Source organism: Sinohyriopsis cumingii, chromosome 4 (assembly GCF_028554795.1).
Source record: "Sinohyriopsis cumingii isolate HCF-2022 chromosome 4, ASM2855479v2, whole genome shotgun sequence".
Taxonomy (NCBI): domain Eukaryota; kingdom Metazoa; phylum Mollusca; class Bivalvia; order Unionida; family Unionidae; genus Sinohyriopsis; species Sinohyriopsis cumingii.
Window position 1 is genome coordinate 133,415,272 of NC_142964.1, and position 16,966 is coordinate 133,432,237.

Genomic DNA, 16,966 nt, shown 5'->3' on the forward strand with positions numbered 1-16,966 from the left:
AGCTCTTGGAAAAGCTTTGGAAAAGTCATGGAATTACCTTTTTGAAATCGGTATAAAAAAGGTCTGGAAAACCTTTGGAAAAGTCATGGAATTACTTTTTTGAATAATTGGTAAAAGGTCTTGGAAATGCTTTGGAAAAGTCATCGAATTACTTTTTTTAAAGATTACAAGAACCGTGGATCATGATTATTTTTACATAATCATTGGTGTTACCAGAAATTCATATAGAAAGACTGCAATCCCATTGAAATGCAAATTGAATTTAAAATAAAGCCACTTTGTACAAAAGTTTCCAAATGGAAAATACAGCATTCCCTCACAATAATGATGTTGATGGGAGTAATAATAGTGGAGATCCATATAGGTTAGGTCACATTATATTGAGCTATGTTATACATATTACATCAGTACATCATTATCAGTACCTACCTTATAAAAATTCTGCCTTATACTGAGGTATTTTATACATATTACATCCATAACAGTACCTACCTTATAAAGAAACTGCCTTATATTGAGTTATGTTATACATATTACATCAGTACATCATTATCAGTACCTACCTTATAAAGAAACTGCCTTATAATGAGATATTTTATACATATTACATCAGTACATCATTATCAGTACCTACCTTATAAAGAAACTGCCTTATACTGAGGTATTTTATACATATTACATCCATAACATTACCTGCCTTATAAAGGATTGTCCTTACTGAAGTGTCTTCTAGTTAGGGACTACTGTGCTATCAAAGGTTATATTGTCGTCTGCTAACAAGAATAATCTCTTGTAAAGAGGGGATATACAGACCCACTGTATAGTAAACTCCCAATTCAGCAGCAAGATCTCACATTGACAGAAATTAATATTTCACACCCAAGTAAAAATGTACACTCCAAGGCGTGCTGCATATATACATGAATGTGCAGCATGGGTTCCCAAGCAGGAATGGCTATTTTACATGTACGACCAGGATGAAGATTCAGTCACCCCTTGATGAATGGATTTGAGTTGTGTGAATTAGACATATGGTAGATTTTTCGTGGATGCAGTATACATGTAAATTGTGGGTTTACTGTGCTGGCACTGTTCATACAATTTATGATACATCAGCAGATGTGGGTTATGCTATCTCTAGCACATTTGTTCAGTCATTACTTCATAAACCAAATCCTAGGAGTATAATTTAAGGTAGTTACTAAAATACAAGAAAAAACTGAGTATTTCCATACAAATTTTGCTTTCTTAGCAGAGTGTAAGAACTCCAAAAATGACTTATGGGCATGGTGTGAGTAAGTCACATGACAACTTGCAATACATAACTGGGTAAAACAATATGGCAGACAACCTTCACATAAGAAGTTAAAATGCAGATATCTAATTTATGATCCAAATATATAAAATGATTTTATTATATATGGAAACGTGTTTCTGTGTGGTTTATCATCGGGAGAATTATCATGCAAAAGAATGCTAGAATCACCTGCATAAACACTATCTGATTACCTGTATAAACATGGTGTGATCACCTGCATAAGAATGTTGTAATCCCCTGCTTAAACAAGGTGTGATCACCTGTATAAACAAAGTGTGATCACCTGCATAAACATGGTGTGATCACCTGCATAAGAATGTTATAATCACCTGCTTAAACAAGGTGTGATCACCTGTATTATGAGGCATGTTGCGATCACCCATATAAACATGGTGTGATCACCTGCATAAACATGGTGAGACATACATATCACTTTTGTTCATTTACAGGTTGGTGTTTGGGATGTGTATTATAAGTCTTGAGTTTTGGTGTTTTTTATAAGTAGGGTTTGGGTTGTACTATAGGTATTGCATGCAGACAGACAATGAAATGAAATAATAATAATAATAATAATAATAATAATAATAATAATAACAACAACAACAACAATAATAATAATAATAATAATAATAATAATAATAATATACCACATTCTAAAACCATACAATGATTTAAATTGCAAGAAGAAAAATGCTAAATAAATGTGAATTACAAAATTATTCAAATTCGATGTCAAGTGATCATTAGTTGCTGCTGTCATGAGATTGAGTGTAGCATAGAATGTTCAAACTTGCAAGGGCATCCTGTACATGTATGTTATCAGTTCCAGTATTTTCCATTACTCAGTTAATTATCTTTACATACATCTATGTAGGCAAAACAGCAGGTTCCACACAACATTTGTTTAATAGAGAAAGAAAAAATAGTTTGGTAGGAAAGAGCCATGTAGTATGCTGAAAGGAAATTAGTGGGTTGTTGTTTTAGATACCATCTACTTTTATTTGGTTCTCTTTTTTCAGTGGCTAATTCTCCCCGTGTTGGCCCAGATTCCGATAGCTATGGTCTGATTATCATCAACAGTAATGATAATGCTAATGGGATCCTAGAGCTTTCGCCTGCCTCTCCTGTAGTGTCAGAAAGCACCAATGGGACTTTTCTAAGTGTAGTCAGGACAGGGGGCAGTTATGGAGAGGTAACCTTTAGGAATTTTTACACAAAAATTGTATTATGCATGATAAGCAAAGTTTGAAGATTTGGGCTAAATTATTGACATAACAATGTAACTTCAATCAGTGTTAGTAGTTTGATGTTGATTGATAATTGCTTTTTCTCTTCAACTTTAGGCAGAAAACCACTCAAATAAATTGAAAGATTCATTCAGTCCTGTTAATATAAGTATAAGAATTATGGAGACAGCGATATTTTCCAGTAAGTACAAGTATCAGAATTATGAAGATTGTGACATTTCCAGTAAGTACAAGTATCAGAATTATGAAGATTGTGACATTTCCAGTAAGTACAAGTATCAGAATTATGAAGATTGTGACATTTTCCAGTAAGTACAAGTATCAGAATTTTGAAGATTGTGACATTTCCAGTAGGTACAAGTATCAGAATTATGAAGATTGTGACATTTCCAGTAAGTACAAGTATCAGAATTATGAAGATTGTGACATTTTCCAGTAAGTATAAGTATCAGAATTTTGAAGATTGTGACATTTCCAGTAAGTACAAGTATCAGAATTATGAAGATTGTGACATTTTCCAGTAAGTACAAGTATCAGAATTATGAAGATTGTGACATTTCCAATAAGTACAAGTATCAGAATTATGAAGATTGTCACATTTTCCAGTAAGTACAAGTATCAGAATTATGAAGACAGCGATATTTTCCAGTAAGTACAAGTATCAGAATTATGAAGATTGTCACATTTTGCAGCATCATCTTTCCACATGATGATCAAGAAACCTTTTGTAAAACTAATTTTTCAGACTTGTAAACCCTTTAGGTAGCTTTGAAATTAATTTGGACCATGCAGTGTGACTCTTATTAAAAATATCCTATTTGTAGATTATTGTTTGCAGCTTTTTAAAAGCAATTTTAGTATCTGCCCTTTTTTCTGTCCAGCCTTCCTTCCATCCAACACTTGCTAATACAACTAGTCTTTATGGATTGCCATGAAACTTGGATAACTAAAGATGCACATTTCAACAAATCATTTTGCTCAAGCAATTTTTGTTAGAGTTGTTGCCCTTTTTAAATATTATAATCCTGACCTGATGATCTGCATAATGACAAAATCACCTTGATCACTTAAGTTTTATTGGAGTTATTGCCCCTTTTATCTTCTGGCTGAATGCAGTATTGTAATGCAGTATTTGACCCAGTCTCATGCATGCAAATAGTACTGCAGTTTTTTTATGGACTGCTGTGAAACTTGGTCATTATTATGATAATTACCTGTTGATGGACATATCAACAAATCACTTTGTTTTTATACTTTATTAGAATTATTGCCCTTTTTGTCTTGTAGCTAAATGTTGTGTATGACAGAATGTTCTTAGTGCAGCTAGTTACACAGTTTTTGATAGATTGCCATGAAACTTGGTGTTTATTATACTCATTGCCAAAGATATTGTTAGGTACATGTATATTTATATTTTTTTTAACTTCTGGTACATGATTGTTTTAATTTTTATAATTCTTGTTCATGGCTGTAGTGTGTATAGACTATCTTTACTTAAGTTTAGCCTATGTGACTTGAGTATAATGTTGCATAGGAGTTATAAATAGATAATTATGTATGTGTTAACAGTTAGTAATAATAATCTTAATAATTATACATAAAATGTGCCTATGGTGTAGTTTCTTAGTGACTGATAGGATATCAATGTTTCAGGAATAATTCTGTGGTTTCCCATTGGTTGTGCTAGGTTGTGTGAATATGCTTAATTCCATGTAAAATCAATATTGTATGCTGTCACTTGGGGTTTATTGCGAAGTACAGTTGCAATATATTGTGTATGTAAGGAGAAAATTCAGCATTCAGTTTCATTCCTGTTTTGGAGTCATTCACACTTATTGTGTTCCTGTTGTAAGTCTGCAGATGTATTTTATGTTGTACTTTGATATTTTTCAAGAGGAAAAACATTTGCTTGGACAGTTCAGCGGAAATTGAAAGTGCTCACTTTTTTGGACTTAATATTATCTGGAACTATTATAAATGATTCAAAGGAATTCTGGACAATGCCATCTTGACAACATCATGGTTCTTGGAGGATCAGTACATTTCTGATATTGAAATTTATAAGGAACTTTTTATTCATTTAGGACTAGACCATAATAAGGACTACCATATTTGCTGGCCTATAAGTCGATGTGGAGTTTAAGTTGAATGAGCAAATTTGGTAAATTTTTCATCCTTCATCCATATATAAGTCAATTCTAAGTAAAAGACAAGGCCAGATCAACACCTCGGTTTTGTCCTTGCAAGTATAACAACCTCTCCATTTCCAACGAATGAAGATTTTTTTAAGTGCATGTGCTCTTCCTGTACTTAGATGGCAATTCTTTTTGATCTTTGTGCATTCTATATGTGACTGTAATTGCTGTCAGTCCTATCAGCCAGTTCAAAAGGTGTCACTGGCTGAGAAAATTACATCAGTAACCACCTGGCATTTCCTTTCATTATTTGGTACCATATTCATTATACCCATGGGTAGCCTCATTTCCCTATTGGTAGCCTAATCTAGTCTGCCGAATCTTGACCTCAAACAGGTGGTGGCTTCAGAAAAAATGACTACAGCTGTAGCATATTTAATTAGCATGTAGATACCACTACAAAGCCAAGTAATTCTTGGACAATGGAAGTGATAATTAAAACTAGAAGGAATTGCTTACCTAGTGGTATTAATTGATAATAGAATATAGTACTGCACTTTTGTACATGAGTAAGATAACAGACATCAAGTAAGTGGACAATACAATGTAGATTACTGAACAATCTCTCTCTCTCATAATGGGGCATAATTTTTAGTTGATCATGAGGTGCAATGTGATGGAATATCTGTCTTTGTCATGGATAATCATCTTCTAACTTATCAATTCTAACACACAAATTAAAACAACGTATATTGCAAACAATGTATATTACTAATGCATGCTGCTTTAGCACAATTACATCTTATGTACGCTAATTTTTAATACTATCATTTAATTGTTTAAAATCCTTCTCCTATATTGTTTCATACACAATCTCTTCCCCAAAATGAAACATTATTTTACACATTTTTTGTACTTTTGGAGAATTTTTTCCATACAAAAAAAATTATGTGAACATAAGATACAGTGATTTGGATGACAAAATCCATATATAAGTAAATTTGGAGTATAAAACAAAGCTAAGATTTTCCGCTAAAAAAGTATAGTCTTATCGGCCAGCACATACGGTAACTCAGATTCACTTCATGATACTGTAAGTTCCTCTCATATTTTTCATTTATAACTTTGATAATTAAATTGTTTGTTAAGTTTTATAAAACTTGTTGGTTTGGCTTCTTTTCTGTTATGTAACTTTGTGACCATAGATTTGTAATAATATGCATATTAACAATTCACTTTGCTTCTGCGTTTTGGTTTAAGTTCATTTTGTCTTGTCGATTAATGCTGTGGATGAAACAAACTTATTAACTCAGACAGTACCATGGTTTGTCTTGCAGTTTTCTTTAGATTGTTGGGAATTTTTGTGAATATTATGAACCCTATCTCAAGATGCACATGTAGCTAAATCTTTGTTTTCTTCATTTTCTAGGATGCCCTGTTGCACATCTTATGTGACCTATCCATCATCCGTCTAACATCTTTCCATCTGTTATTACAGGCTTATCATCACTGCTCCTCCTATATTATTTGGAGGATTGCCACAAAACTTTACACACACATTCACCCATTTCTTTTAGTTGATTCTCATCCTGAGTGAATACTCTTATCAACATGGGATTTTCACCAGAAGACTTCTTAAATATCTAATTGGTCCTAATTGAAAATGATATGATATCAAATTGGTAAAAATTGAAAATGGTGTTGACCTGACATCCAATATGGATGCTCTGGTCACTATCTTGAAAATATTGTTATCATTTCTCCTCCTAAACAGAAAGTCATATTGACATTGGGTTTTCACTCAAACAGAAAGTCATATTGGCATTTGGTTTTCATTCAAAGACTTTGTACATTATCTAGTTGGTCCTAAATAAAAATGATCTGACATCCATTGTATCCACCAGGGTGTGCATCTTGAAAATCATTTTTATTGCAAACTCCTTTTGAATGGATGGTCATATTGACTGGGGTTGTCACCAAAATACTTGTCTTATCTAGTGGATCCCAAACCAAAATGGTGCCAATCTTACATCCAATATGATCACTATGGCAGCCATCTTGAAAATCTTGTAATTGCTAATCGTCCTGAATGGATGGTGATATCGACAGGAGGATTTCAACAAAAGACTTCTTATCATATCTAGTTGGTCCTAAATGAAAATGGTGCCAATCTCATTTTCAATAAAAAATTAAATGGTCTTATCTTGGATTCTTGGAAATTCCTTTTGGCCAGTAGAGCATCAGTGCTTTCCAGGGACTATTGCTGTGATAATTAGTACATCACATGGTCATCATCACAATATATGTTTATAAATCCTTATACTCACACTATTTTGAGAAGAGTCATGTATTTTGTTTTAACTGTAGATGCATATTCATCATGGATGGAGTATGATAGATGCATATTTTTATTTACTTGAACAAATTGCTCACCTTTTCTCTAGATCACTTCAAATATTCTTGTGACTGGTATGCTTTACATATAGCTTACATGTTTTGTTTCAATTTGTATCCAGTTCCGTTAAATATTTCTTTTATTATCCATCAAGGTGATAGTGACATTCTCTGTACAAGATGGGACTGCTAAACTTGGGGAGGACTACTTGGTCCTGGCATCCCAGATTAACCTGCTGGACGGAGAGAAATCTAAACCTGTCCCGATCAGGATCATTGATGATTACTTCCCAGAGCAGGCAGAAACATTTGCTGTGCAACTAAACCTTATCACAGGGGGTGCTGTTCTAGGCTCCACAGTCTCAGTGACAGTTGTGATAGAAGCCTCTGATGATCCAGATGGAGCCTTTGGTAAGTAGGGTCTTATTCTATGTCTAGAGGCCTTTGATGATCCAAATGGAGCCTTTGGTAAGTAGGGTCTTATTCTATATATAGAGGCCTTTGATGATCCAAATGGAGCCTTTGGTAAGTAGGGTCTTATTCTATATATAGAACCTTTGATAATCCAAAATGGAGCCTTTGGTAAGTAGGGTCTTATTCTATATATAGAGGCGTTTGATGATCCAAATGGAGCCCTTGTTAAGTAGGGTCTTATTCTATGTATAGCGGCCTTTGATGATCCAAATGGAGCCCTTGGTAAGTAGGGTCTTATTCTATATCTAGAGACCTTTGATGATCCAAATGGAGCCTTTGGTAAGTAGGATCTTATTCTGTATATAGAGGCCTTTGATGATCCATATGTAGTCTTTGGTAAGTAGGGTCTTATTCTATATCTAGAGGCCTTTGATGATCCAAATGGAGCCTTTGGTAAGTAGGGTCTTATTATATATATAGAACCTTTGATAATCCAAAATGGAGCCTTTGGTAAGTAGGGTCTTATTCTATATATAGAGGCGTTTGATGATCCAAATGGAGCCCTTGTTAAGTAGGGTCTTATTCTATATATAGAGGCCTTTGATGATCCAAATGGAGCCCTTGGTAAGTAGGGTCTTATTCTATATCTAGAGGCCTTTTATGATCCAAATGGAGCCTTTGGTAAGTAGGATCTTATTCTGTATATAGAGGCCTTTGATGATCCATATGTAGTCTTTGGTAAGTAGGGTCTTATTCTATATATAGAGGCCTTTGATGATCCAAATGGAACCTTTGGTAAGTAGGGTCTTATTCTATATATAGAGGCCTTTGATGAACCACAAGGAAACTTTGGTAAATAGGGTCTTATTCTAGATTTAGAGGTTTCTGATGGTTCATATGTGGACTTTGCTAAGTAGGGTCTTTTTTTCCAGAAATAGAGGCATTTGATAAACTACGTAGAGCCTTTGGTAAGTAGGGCCTTTGATCAGAAATTGCCACTCAGCACAGAATTAATGATTTTCTTTTTACACAATAATTTTTTTCTTGTTTGGCAAGGAATATCATTTTGATTTTTATTTTGGATTATTGGATTTGCCTCTCTTAGAAATGACAATAATGGCATAATACTGTTTTGCTGAGTATCATTTTATGAGTTTGTAGCAGCAACAAAGACAGCTCTTACCATATTTGATAATGAAAGTCAGACACAGTGTTTTCCCTGTCATTATTGTTTGTATATAATTGTCCTATGTCTTTCCATGTATTTGTCCATGTCTTTCTATGCATTTCTCCATGTCTTTCCATGAATTTGTCCATGTCTTTCCATGCATTTGTCCATATGTCTTTCCATGAATTTGCCCATGTCTTTCCATGCATCTTTCTATATGTCTTTCCATGCATTTGTCCATATGTCTTTCCATGCATTTGTCTATGTCATTCCATGAATTTGTCCATGTCTTTCCATGCATTTGTCCATATGTCTTTCCATGTATTTGTCCATATCTTTCCATGCATTTGTCCATGTCTTTCCATGTATTTGTCCATGTCTTTCTATGCATTTGTCCATGTCTTTCCATTAATTTGTCCATATGTCTTTCCATGCATTTGCCTATGTCTTTCCATGCATCTTTCCATATGTCTTTCCATGCATCTTTCCATATGTCTTTCCATGCATTTGTCCATATGTCTTTCCATGCATTTGTCTATGTCTTTCCATGTATGTGTCCATATGTCTTTCTGTGCAATTGTCCACATGTCTTTCCATGTATTTGTCCATATCTTTCCATGCATGTGTCCATATGTCTTTCTGTGCAATTGTCCATATGTCTTTCCATGCATTTGTCTATGTCTTTCCATGCATGTGTCCATATGTCTTTCTGTGCAATTGTCCATATGTCTTTCCATGCATTTGTCCATATGTCTTTCTGTGCATTTGTCAATATGTCTTTCATTGCATTCATCAATGTCTTTCCATGTGTTTGTCCATCTCTTTCCATGCATTTATTCATATCTTTCCATGCATTTGTCCATGTCTTTCCATGCATTTGTCCATCTCTTTCCATGCATTTGTCCATGTCTTTCCATGCATTTGTCCATGTCTTTCTATGTATTTGTCCATGTCTTTCCATGCATTTATTCATATCTTTCCATGCATTTGTCCATGTCTTTCCATGCATTTGTCCATGTCTTTCCATGCATTTGTCCATCTCTTTCCATGCATTTGTCCATGTCTTTCTATGCATTTATCCATGTCTTTCTATGTATTTGTCCATGTCTTTCCATGCATTTGTCCATGTCTTTCTATGCATTTATCCATGTCTTTCTATGTATTTGTCCATGTCTTTCCATGCATTTGTCCATGTTTTTCTATGCATTAATCAATCTTATCATTTTACATATTTTTTTCCATATCTCTCTACACATGTATGCACCGTCTGTGTCAGTTTATTTGCTTCCATTAAAGAACATGAAGGAAGGCAGTGGAAGTATGTCAGTGTGATGTCTTATTGTTTACTTCCATTCAGCTTGTTAAAACAATACTGAAAGTTTCTGTAGTAATCATAATGCACAGATTTACATATTTACATATGCAATAACTTTGTAAAGTGTATTTACAAAAATATAAAACATGTAAATTGTGTGATTTTGTAGCTATGAGATATGGCATTAGCAAGAAAAAGAAGGGTCATGATAATGAATACAAATTTCAAATGTTACTGTTCTGTATGTTTCAGAATTTTCCATGAATGGTCAGTCAGTGCTAGAACCAGATGGAGTAAACCCTACCATGATCCAGATCATGGTATTCAGGTCTGGGGGAACACAGGGCATTGCCGTGGTGGAATGGGAGGCCAGATTAAATGGTACTACTGTATTTGTTGTGTATAATGCACACCCATCATTGTTCAGGATTGTGGGTACACTAGTGGTGGCTGTGGTGGACTGCGAGTCCAGATTAACTGGTACTACTGTATTTGTTGTGTATAATATACACCCATCAGTGTTCAGGATGGGTGTACACTGTGCATTGCCATGGTGTACTGGGAGGCTAATAAGAATGTACAAATGTGTTTGTGTACAAACAGATTAGATTATACTACGGTATTTGTTGTGTATAATGTACACCTATCAGTGTTCAGGACTGGGGGTACTTTCACCATTTCCATGATTGTTTGTGGGCCATTTTAAATGGTACTGTTGTATTTGTTTTGTATAATGTACACTCATTAATGTTCAGGACTGGGGGAGGGGGAGGGAGGGGACTGTAAGGCCAGATTAGTGAATTCTATAACACACCAGGATCTTATCTATTTATTATTCTATATATTATTTTAATTCAACAAATCTTGATCTGCCCATGCATTAATCAGTTGCAGATCTGAGTCTATTTGCATTATATAGTAGCAGGTATGGGTCTACATACATTGCAATGACAGATCTTAGTCTATTTGCATTATATAGTGGCAGATCTGGGTCTACATACATTGCAATGACAGATCTTAGTCTACATCCATTATACAATGACAGATCTGGGACCATATCCATTATACAATCATGACAGATATGGGTCTACATTGATTATGCATTACCAGAACTGAGCCTGCATCCATTGTACAATGGCAGATCTGAGTCTACATCCTTAACACAATGGCAGATCTGTGTCTGTATCATTTATACAATGGCAGATCTGGGCCTGCATCAGTTATACAATGGCAGATCTGTATCTGCATCCTTTTTCCAATGGCTGATCTAGGTATACATATTTTATGCAATGGATTGATCTTGTCTGAATATATTATACAATGTCAGATCTTGGTCTATATTCATTATACAATGACAGATCTGGTTCTACATCCTTTATACAATGGCAGATATGGGTCTGCATCAATTATACAATGACAGGTCTGGGTCTATATTCTTTATACAATGACAGATATGGGCCTGCATCCATTTTACAATGACAAATCAGGGTCTGAATCTATTATACAATGGCAGATATGGGTCTACATCCATTATACAATGGCAGATCTCAGTCTACATCCATTATGCAATGGCAGATCTAGGTCTACCTACATTAAGCAATGGCAAATCAGTGTATACATCCATTATACAATGGCAGATCTGGGTTTAAGTCTATTATTCAATGGCAGATCTGGGTGTGCATCCATTACACAATGTCAGATTTGGCTCCACATCTATTATACAATGGCAGATATGGATCTACATCCATTATACAATGATGGATCTGGGTCAACATACATTATACAATGGCAGACCTTGTTTTGAATCTATTATACAATTGCAGATCTAGGTCTACATTCATTATGTAATGGCAGATCTGGTATGAATCTATTATACCATGGCAGATCTGGATCTACATCCATAGTGCAGATCTGAGTCCTCATGCAGTATAGAATTTCAAATCTATTATTCAATTGTAGATCTTGATCTCTTTCCTTAAGCCAAGGAAGATCTGGATCCAATTTTATGTCTGGAATTTTCCAGCAAGTTATACATGAATTAGGCTTCCATATTTATACATGAATTAGGCTTCCATATTTATACATGAATTAGACTTCCATATTTATACATGAATTAGGCTTCCATTAGGCTTCCATATTTATACATGAATTAGGCTTCCATATTTATACATGAATTAGACTTCCATATTTATACATGAATTAGGCTTCCATTAGGCTTCCATATTTATACATGAATTAGGCTTCCATATTTATACATGAATTAGGCTTCCATATTTATACATGAATTAGACTTCCATATTTATACATGAATTAGGCTTCCATTAGGCTTCCATATTTATACATGAATTAGGCTTCCATATTTATACATGAATTAGACTTCCATATTTATACATGAATTAGGCTTCCATATTTATACATGAATTAGACTTCCATATTTATACATGAATTAGGCTTCCATTAGGCTTCCATATTTATACATGAATTAGACTTCCATACTTTATGCATGAATTAGGCATCCATATTACTTTAAATCTTCTATCACCCTGAGAGTCAAAGGGCCTTAGAAAGATTTCATCATAAATGTAAGTTCTCAAAGGCTTGTGACATATCAAGAACAGCTCTTCTGTTACGAAATACCTGATATGGCTTGTTTAGACCACCATAAATTCTAGTATTTGACGTGTTTCATGCGCCATAGTTTCTTGTAAATATACTTTTTCTTTGCATCGCGTGACGCCTTCATTGCTTGTGTGGCACGTGCGTAATATATGTTAATGCGCGCGACTATATATATTACTTATGGATATTGACTGACACAGCCATTAGAGGGAAGCTCTTTATGTATTTAGCTGTTGGGGCGGGATCGCCAGTATATCTTAGTTTGAGCCAACAAGTTGGCCAACTAGGTGTGGATAACTAGGTGCGGATTACTAGTTGTGGATAACTAGGTATGAGTATCTAGGTGCGGATAACTGTGTGCGGACTGACTAGGTGTAGCCAGAGGCTGCAGCAATAGTGATGCAAAACTACCAGGAAAGTGCCAACGTACATGTGCATGAGAAGTCTGGATGGTTGAAGTGACCGAGCCGGGGAGTGGGTCAAAGGGCATGTGAAATGTCAAGTAAACATTGGACATATAAGAGGAATTTCATTATAGTGTTTGACTATAAGAATTTCATTATAGTGTTTGACTATAAGAATTTCATTATAGTGTTTGACTATAAGAATGCCATTAGTGTTTAATTATCTGATCCCGCCCCAACAGCTAAATACATAAAGAGCTTCTCTCTAATGGCTGTGTCAGTCAATATCCCTTAGTAATATATATAGTCGCACGCGTTAACATGTATTATGCATGTGCCGCGCAAGCAATGAAGGCGTCACGCGATACAAAGAAAAAGTATATTTACAAGAAACTATGGCGCGTGAAACACGTCAAATACTAGAATTTATGGTGGTCTAAACAAGCCATATCAGGTATTTCATAACACCTTCACTCTACAGTCAGAAATGAAATTAAGATACGATAGAAATACAAAGGAAAGGAGTTTTCAGCCTGGAGATAGAGTTCTGGCTCTCTTTTCCATACCACAAAATCCTATTCAGGCTAAGTATTATGGTCCTTATACAGTTTAAAAGAAATTAAGTGACATATTATTAACACTCCTGGGAGGTGAAAACAGAAACAATTTTGCCATAGAAATATATTAATAAATATGTCGATAGAGATAGCTCTGTTAATCATACAGTCAGTATAATTACACCTGTATCACATTGTAAGGTTTTAATTGATGGCATGCAATTGGACTGTGGAGACTTTTATTGAAATAATCTTTGGAATTAGAAATTTGAGAATAATCTAGACCAAAAACTTTCATATCTGCAACCAGAAGAAATAAGTGAACTAAAACATCTATTATTGGAATATGAGTACTAATCTTTCCATATGTTCCAACATGATAAAATATAAAATGATGTTGAAATTACAGATTCTGTGAAACTGCAACCCTACAGGCTGAATCCTCTCAAGCAGGAATGTTTGAAAAGAGAAATTCATTATTTCCTGGAAAATGTTTTAATAGAAGCAAGTAAAAGTAATTGAAGTTCACCATGTATTCTTGTGCTGAAATCAGATAATATTCTCTGCATGTTTACTGACTATAGAAAAGTGAACAGTGTCACCAAAACATTTTTTATTTCCAATGTCAAGATTTGTTGACTGCATTGACAAATTGGAAATAATAGTATAAAGCAACTGAAGTGGGTTTTTTGTTGTTGGTATGGCTGGGTATTATTAGAAATGTTGCTCAAATATTTCCATACTTGCTGAACCAAAGACTAATTTGTTTTGTAAGAAAACCAAGTTTCATTGGTCTGACAAAATCAGGAGTCTTTTGATAAATTAAAGGCCATACTTAAGATTGCACTAGTTCATTCAGCTCCAATTTCAGCCTTTTGTTTAAAAGCAAGTGATGCTGGGGTTGGTGGAGTATTGATTTAAGAAGACAAAAATGGTGTGAATCATCCAGTGTGTTATTTGTATTAAACAGTAAGCAAGCACCAGAGAAATTATTCCACAATCAAAAAGAAATGTTTGGCTTAAATAATGGCTTAGTTAGCTCCTCTGATTGTTGTATTCAGTGATCATGACCCACTTACTTTTATTTTAAAAATGAAAAACAAATATCTTAGAGTGTTAAAGTAGAGTTTGATGTTGCAGGACTACAACATTAGGCACATAAAGGGAAAATATAATCCAATTGCAGAATCACTTTCACATGTATAGAAATACTATATTGCTGTAATTTATATATATATTTTATCATTCATAAGACATCTACCAATGTAATTTTAGTTATTATAGAATCAAATGTATATTTAACTATAATGTGTAAAAGAAAGCTTTATGGTATAAATCTTTCCTTTCTTTATGCAGGGAGGTGTTTTGTATATTTAATTTTATATTGTATGCTTGACCTTTTGTCCATAATTGAAGTTAGGAGTTGGGGCCTGCCTGGCAAATGTATTTGTTTATAAACATATCACATAACTAATATTTGTCTATGATCATAGATTATATATTAAGATAATTATCACATGGAGGTAAACATGTTTACATGGCCTTTTGACTTTCTAGAAAGTGATCTTGTTTATGAACTTGATGGGGAGATGACACTCATCCTGCTTTATTTATTTTGTTTTCATTTTTTATTTTAAGGGTTATTGACATCAGAATTATACAGCTTTAGAGGAATCAGTTTTAGTTGTTTTCAGTTTTAATTTGAAAGGATTTATTTATTTACATTATCCATTTGAATGACTAAGTGCTCATTAATATTTTTGGACTAAATCTTTATTTTGGGATTATTGTGAATTCATTTAGATACATTTTTTCATTGTGATAGATCAAGATTGTTATCACATGAACACTATTCCAGGCTATTGGTATATCAGTGCTTTCAGGAATGGAATTTATTTGGAACTCAAGTGGAATTCATTCAGAATACTTTAGGATTATTTGGGATTTTATTCACAATACTGTGAGTTCTTTTTATATTTTTCTTTTGTATTCTAGAGAAATATATTATTTGTAAAAAAATTCAAAACTTGTTATTTTTCTTTTTTTCTGGTACTTAATTTAAGACCATAGAATCATAATAGCATGACATGTAACAGTTGTTCTAAGCATAATTTAATTAAAACAATTAATAAAATAGAGAACACACAGACTGCATGTATATTTACTGTTCTCTAGGTCAGCTTGCTTCATATGATGTCAGCCCAACTAATGGTTCATTGTACTATGTCAGCAATGAGGCCAGCAGAAATATCAGTATATTAGTCCTGCCAGATGATATTCCTGAATCTACAGAGGTAGGCTTTTCTTTCTTTGTTTGTTTGTTTGTTTCTTTCTTTCTTTCTTTCTTTCTGTCTGTCTGTCTGTCTGTCTGCTGTATTAGATGATATGAGAATGACCTTTAGAGGCCAGCAGAACTGTATATAGAGTTTCTAAAGTGATGAAGTAGCCTTTGTTTATCAGTTATGCACTTTGTCTGTCTGTAGATCTGTTAATTATTTGTCTGTCTGTAGATCTGTTAATTATTTGTCTGTCTGTAGATCTGTTAATATTTTGTCTGTCTGTAGATCTGTTAATTATTTGTCTGTCTGTAGATCTGTTAATTATTTGTGTATCTGCCTATTCCCAATATGACTTGAAGGAAAACAGGAAAATGGATGTAGTACAGCAACCTTGCATTTTCTTGTTAGATTTTTTCTAATGTTTTATTTGAAAAAGATAGCCTGCATTCTTTATGGTGTGACTTTCGTAAAATTTAACATGTATTTTTTTTACAGGAGATAAAGATCACTCTGTTGCGGACAACACTGGGAAGGATTGGAAACCGTAATGTCTTCACACTTACCATTCCAAGTAATGACAATCCTCATGGCGTGGTTCAGCTTTCAGCATCAGTGTACACAGTAGAGGAAACATCTTCAAACAGTGTCCAGGATATAGGACTAATCAGAACGTAAGGTCTTTCTGGAGTAATAATAGTCATATATCCTGGGCCATAAAAACTTGAACATTCCACTGACAATGATATTTAAGCTTCAGATTGGCAAACCTTGTCAATAAACCTTGCCAACTGGCTGAAACAGTACTGTTCCATCTGCTGGCCCAGTTTCATGGCCAATGAAAGAGACAATGTGACTTTTGACTAGCCATTATATTTGCCAGCCATGTTGTCCCAGATAGATGTAGGGTAGGTGCAGCCAGCCCATATTAATGCATTTCCTTAATGCTAGAATATTTAAGAAGACAAACAAAAACAGTTTGTTTTTGTATGAAAATATTTGTATTGTGTCAGAAAGAGAGGGGAAGGGAGAGGGGAGAGAATATCAGTAATTTATGAATTTGAAGCCTGAATTCAGGTATAAAACACTCATTAGAAGCTGAATTTACATTAATTATCT

At 34.1% G+C, this 16,966-nt stretch overlaps 1 protein-coding gene across 1 annotated transcript in view; it reads left to right on the forward strand.

The window, feature by feature from the left end:
• Positions 1-16,966, forward strand: part of LOC149802116 (adhesion G protein-coupled receptor V1-like) — a 513,020-nt gene that overhangs the window by 247,249 nt on the left and 248,805 nt on the right. The window contains exons 39-44 of the mRNA XM_089956897.1: positions 2,338-2,510; positions 7,250-7,505; positions 7,932-7,961; positions 10,244-10,471; positions 15,747-15,865; positions 16,346-16,521. Of these exons, the coding sequence (XP_089813023.1) occupies positions 2,338-2,510; positions 7,250-7,505; positions 7,932-7,961; positions 10,244-10,471; positions 15,747-15,865; positions 16,346-16,521 (982 nt within the window). The remainder of the gene's footprint in view (positions 1-2,337; positions 2,511-7,249; positions 7,506-7,931; positions 7,962-10,243; positions 10,472-15,746; positions 15,866-16,345; positions 16,522-16,966) is intronic.